This window comes from Myotis nattereri, assembly GCF_964212035.1.
Source record: "Myotis nattereri genome assembly, chromosome: 4".
Lineage (NCBI taxonomy): Eukaryota > Metazoa > Chordata > Mammalia > Chiroptera > Vespertilionidae > Myotis > Myotis nattereri.
The window spans coordinates 55,651,473-55,657,472 of NC_138079.1; the positions used below are offsets into that span (position 1 = coordinate 55,651,473).

At 37.4% G+C, this 6,000-nt stretch overlaps 1 protein-coding gene and 1 pseudogene across 3 annotated transcripts in view; one reads left to right on the forward strand and one right to left on the reverse strand.

The window, feature by feature from the left end:
* Positions 1–1,666, reverse strand: part of LIX1 (limb and CNS expressed 1) — a 47,125-nt gene extending 45,459 nt beyond the window's left edge. The window contains exon 1 of one of the 2 annotated variants that reach the window (XM_081090116.1): positions 973–1,666. In XM_081090116.1, the coding sequence (XP_080946242.1) occupies positions 973–1,054 (82 nt within the window). In that variant the 5' untranslated portion in view covers positions 1,055–1,666. The remainder of the gene's footprint in view (positions 1–972) is intronic. The other variant, XM_081090117.1, reaches the window with a different exon arrangement.
* A 3,661-nt stretch (positions 1,667–5,327) lies between these two features.
* Positions 5,328–5,770, forward strand: LOC308517767 (large ribosomal subunit protein uL24-like; annotated as a pseudogene). The gene has a single exon. The product of its transcript is annotated as a large ribosomal subunit protein uL24-like (transcript).
* The last annotated feature ends 230 nt before the right edge of the window (positions 5,771–6,000 follow it).

The following is a 6,000-nucleotide window of genomic DNA, read 5'->3' on the forward strand; positions in this document are numbered from 1 at the left end:
AATATAAACTAAAAGGACATCTGGAAACTAACATTATTCAGCAATCAGAACGGAAAAATCCAAACCATTGAAGTTTTGATGGAGACAAACATAGCAAGATTTACAAAGAAGAAAGCTGTAACCTATTGAAGCACAAGAAAAAAAAAAAATCCATATGCATTTTACCTTTTGGGCAGTTCCATAGCAAAGTTCTATTTCAGAAGCTCTTTGTAATATGAAACCCACTGTAGATAAGATACAGGGGGAAGACAGTCTGTTTTGCAGCAGCAGGAAATCAAATTGGTTCCAGAAACAAAGTTACATGACAAATGGTTTAATAGTACTGCCAGGTTTGGAAAGCTTGATTGAGTTATTTTTCATAATCATTAAAAGAAGATTTTTAAATAACGTTGCCATAGCTATTTAGATTTTTTAGAAGGGAAGGGTGTTGCAGAGGTGGGAAGACATCTAATTTCATTGGCCTTTTAACTAATGTGTTATAATTTGTTATCAAAATTTAAGAGCTCAGTGGTGATTTATTAACTTTTGTTTGCAACAAAAAAATTTCAGACAAACACAATACTTGATTTAACATAACTAATATATGTTATTAAAGATTAAACAGATTAGCAAGTATATATTTTATTATCATATGCAAGTTATTTTTAATTTTAACCTTAGAAGCAGTCTGCTTTATTTTACAAAAGCATCTGGAAAAGTTCATTAAGTCTTAGGTGAGCCTTAGATTTTAGGAGAGACTTCTAAGCCGTTAGCAAGATGTATCACTGACAAAATAACCCGGCAACTAATACCCCGTAGGTGAAATGAAATGAAATCATTCTTCTGACTGAAGTCAGGAACAAGTTAAACATCACTAGACCACAGCACACGACTACAGAGATTTAAAAGAAATCATATTTAAATAGGATGTGACTAGATGTTTAGGACTATTTTCTAAAAAAAGTAAAACAACTTTTCCCCTTCAGTACTTACAGTCTTTGAAGACTAGAGCTGGGTCTCTGTGAGGCAGGACTTGGGCAATGATGTGTCTCAGGGATTCCAAGGTTCTGTCCATCTTGGGTCTGCCTGTGTGAGCCTGCTGCACAGTGTCCTCATGCCTGGGTTCTTGCAGTCCTGGACTGAATTTGTGCAGCTCATTGATGCACAGGATTACCAAAGAATCCCTTTTAACATCTGCCAATCAGACATTTCCCAGACTCTAAAGACCCCTCAGGGGGCCCTCCTCCCAGGCTCACTTATCTTTGTTGTGTGCTGAGCTAATTAGCTCTAAAGGCTGGCTGACAGGCAGGTTTCCATTGCTTCCTTCTGTTAAACACACCCACCTACAGGCTAGCTGGGGAAGCTCCCTAATCGTGGGAACAGCTTTCCTCTCCAACCAGATTTTGCCTGAATGGCTTGCAGCTTTCTGACTTGGGTATTTCTTTTGGTCCCCCATCTTCAAATGTGCTGTTCTCAGGCATGTAGAAGCAAGAAGGTTATTATTTCTCAAGGACATTTCCTTAGTAACAAAGGAGATTCCAGGTCAAGGCTTCCAGCTCAGAATCAGTATAATCTAAATTCTTATTTGGTAAAGAAATGCTATAAAGGTTGTGAATGTAGCCAGGCACCAGATTATGCCTCTGTTTGAATTCAGGAGCATCTATTTGGAGGCCTAGTTTTTAGTCCCCCTCCCTGACTCTTCCCATCCCCCAGTCCAAATTATAGACACTTCAGCCTGATGAGCAGTGGCAAACAAAAACTCACGGACTGACTTTCAGCTTGCCTGGGAACTTTGTTTTCCAATTTATCCTTCAAAGCAAATCATTCCCAAGATTGATGTTAATGAATTCTGATATCATTCACTTCCTTTCATTTCATAATAATTAATTCTATTAAAAATTGCAGGAGATTCACATAAGTACATTAACTTAATGGGTTCCAAATTTTCCTTTTAATAAAATGTTATTTTTTTTGCCATTTCCAAAGGGGAAAAAAATTGCAGAAGAAAAAAAAATGTATTGTTCAAGAGAATATAGGTAGTTACTAAAAGATCATAAGAAAACATATTCTTTTTCTGTTTATACTACTCACAGCATTCATCTTTCCACAGGAGACATAAATATAAGTCATGAGCTGCCAGTGCGATAATAAGGATTTGGACCAGATATAAAAGAACTGATTTTAATGGCTACAACCTACGTTAGTTGTTGAAAACTTGTTAAAGACTTCTTTACTTTTATTTAAAATATTTTTCCAGAGTAGACACAAGAGGTTGCTGACCAGTGTTCTTTCCAATTTTCAGATTCCACAATTATGTTGTATTATATAATTAACTGTAACCAGTCCTTTAAAGTCTATAAAAATAAAATGTGTTCCATGTGACCAGTTTCTTCAGCTAGTTGATAGAAGGGTGGTGGGCTTAATAAAAGGAAACTGAAGGAATGGGTTGTAATAATAATCATTATTATAATGACTGTCAGTTGGCAAATGCCCACAGCGAGTATATGCCACACACAACAGGTGTGAGGCTGCCCCAGAGTGCACACCTATTATTATAAAAAAAACCCAAAAACTTGAAAGAAGTAGCACTTCATGTTAAGAAATGTATTTAGGGTCCCAAAGTATACTTATCATGGGCTGTGCCAAATAGAAAATCAACAGCTTTGCTACCAGTTTATCACTTAAAGGGAAATTGGATGGTTTGTAGACAAAAAGCCCCCAAACTGTTATACATTGATTGGACACAAAGTATACATGAATGTAAGTACTTTCAGTGTGATATTCAATTGGAAACCAAAATATTTAAGTTTCCCATTAGGGAAACATGAAAAATATGAATTCTCAAAGGACTGAGACTGATAATATAAAAACAAAAATTTAGAAATGATTGATGCTGGGATTTCAATTGGTAAATGGATTTTTTATGGGCTTAAATTTAATCCCAATGTTACATAAAAATATTTGGTTGTGCAGTGTAGATTTGGAAATATAAGATCTAGAATTTGACTTTTGTCATCTGAATAACTTTAAAGAAGTCACTCAACTTCTCTGGGCTCAGAGTCCATATCTAGAAAATTAGGGAGTTGAGCTGGAGGCTCTCTCTCAGATCTAATATTGCAGATGAGCACAGATATTCTCAAATGTTTTCTAGCTTTCTGGAAAGTCATATATTTATTTCCTAAAAGCTGGACTGGTCTTCAAACAAATCATTTCTATTCCCGCAGTCGGCCGCATATCCATGCATCAATATGAGAGACACAAATTTATAGGGTGATTCAGAGATACCACTAACGCTAACTAAAATGTAAAGCAAGAATTCATTAAATAGACCAATCTTCAACCTCTACAAGATTTTTCTAAAGAAGGCAAATTAGAGAGCCAAAAGCCAGCTTCGCAAAGATAATCTCATAAAAATATCATGTTCTTTAGTGTTATATTTTAAAAAATGAAAATAAGAATTCTAGGAAGGAAGGTTATACAACATGACAGTCTGTTACTATAGTTTCTTTATCTCATGAGGCCCTTTCATGCAGCAGCTTTCTGAAACCCTTTTCTTCCTTGTCTCCCATAGAGATGTCTCATCTGAAAGCCGTTGTGAGACAGTCTAGAAAGATTCAGCAGTTTCTGGCCATTCTCTTTGATGGAAGAGCCTGAGAAATCCCTGGGCAGTGTGTCTATAGGGTGTCCCCCCCAAATGTACACACACATTTTGAATAATTATAAAGGCAGCATTTATTTTATTTTTAAAAAATATATTTTTATTGACTTCAGAGAGGAAGGGAGAGGGAGAGAGAGATAGAAACATCAATGATGAGAGAGAATCATTGATTGGCTGCCTCTTGCATGTCTCCACCTGGGCATGTGCCCTTGACTGAAATCGAACCTGGGACCCTTCAGTCCACAGGGCAATGCTCTATCCACTGAGCCAAACCAGCTAGGGCAAGGCAGTGTTTATTAAAATACATTTCATTTTCAAAATTGAGCTATCAGCTGTTAAACTGTGTATACATTTTTTTTTTTGGATACCCTGTATTTTGGTACAGAGTCTGCATATAATTCATATGTTAGATTTCAATGTCAGCCTCAATCATCTGTAGGAATGTGGCAAAAGCAAAATCAAAGTATTGAGACAAGGGAACATGACTACAGTGAAAACCAAATGATGTTTTTACAAATCCTGTTAGAGTACTACTCAGAAATATGAGAAACAGCGCCCAACTGACATATTCGGCGATCAAGCTGTCATCCCATGGTGTAAGGGGAAGGCTCAGTGCAGTAGCACAGTCACCAAGCTTCCAGGAAGTACAGAACTCTTTGAGATGAGAAATCAAGGTGGTATGTTTTGTACCATTTTGTGCACAGTGTAACAAACAGTCTATGTAAACATTAATTTTGCTGGTAAAAAAAATTCATTCTTATCATTGCAATGATATTTTTGTTGTTGAATAGTTCATTTCAGGTACAAAAATGATAAGAAGGCAGGGGCATAATTGAAATAACATCCAGAATGTTAGAAAACAATGAATGCACCAAAGAAACATCTTTGGTTAAAAACAGGAAGGAACTCCCACCATCCTCCTTGCCTCCCCACTTGCTAATCCACTCTGCCCTGGAAGAAGAGATCAGGGTAAGTGAAGCAGGAGCGGGGCCAGTAGGTGAGGCTGCAGTGAGGTTTTGTGAGGCTCCGGATCGTAAAGATTTCAACATAAGGCATGCAGACTCCAAAGAATATGCTTGCAGTCACTGAGCCTGAGCCAATCTATCACTACTCATCTCTAAGGCATCAGGTGACTCAGGGAAAGAGAGCTGATGAATGAGATTTAGGAAGATTATCTTCCCTGAAGTAATTTTTTCACTTACTTACTAATGCCTTTATTCTTAAAAACTAAATAACTTAAGATAAAGTAAAAAAATGAAAAAAAATTGAATTCATGCAGTTAAATAAATTAATACAGAGAGCAAGTAGTTTACAAAAGCAATGGGAAATGACTGACAGCAGCTCTCTGCAGATGCCAATGGGAGATGGGTGGAGGGAACTGGAAGGGCCTAAATGCTGATTGGCAAAGAAGGTCCCAGTGGAGTGTGAGGATGAAGAAAGGCCATGGAGAAACTGACTTTGCAGAGGTAATGACTGTTAGTGTCAGTCAGGAAAAGACAGTAGAAGGAATGAATGGAGGGCTGCTTAGCATCAACTTCGTTTACTCTCAACTGGGAAGGGACCAATGCTAAGTTTGAATCAAGGTATTGTCACAGAGGGTCAGTTAGAAAGCCAACTTCAGATTAGGTGACAAAACAAATTTAAAAACACAGGCAACATAAAAGAACAATCTCAGGCGGCCATCGTAGGATCGCCAGCGGTCAAAATGAAGTTCAACCCCTTTGTGACTTCTGACTGGAGCAAGAACCGTAAAAGGCATTTCAATGCACCTTCCCACATTCGAAGGAAGATGATGTCTCCTCTTTCCAAAGAGCTGAGCCAGAAGTACAATGTCCGGTCCATGCCCATCCGAAAGGATGACGAGGTTCAGGTTGTTCGAGGACATTACGAAGGGCAGCAAATTGGCAAATAGTCCAGGTTTACAGGCAGAAATACGTCATCTACATGGAACGACTGCAACGGGGGAAAGCTAAGGGGACAACTGTTCATGCGGGCATTCACCCCAGCAAGGTGGTTATCACCAGACCAAAGCTGGACAAAGACCGCACAAAGATCCATGAACGTAGAGCCAAATCTCGCCAAGTAGGAAAGGGAAAATACAAGGAAGAAACAATTGAGAAGATGCAGGAATAAAGTAATATTATATACAACTTTCATTAAAAACTTAAAATGAAAAAAAATAAATAAAAGAACAATCTCAGACATTTGTTCATTGATATTTCGCTATATTTAAGAACATGAATAATTAGAAATTAACAATATCCTATCTACAGATTAAAGAATGTGCATTTCCCAATTTTTATAGAAAACTATATAAAATGCTTTCATGAAATAATTTTCCTTCCCACCAGATAAAAACCATG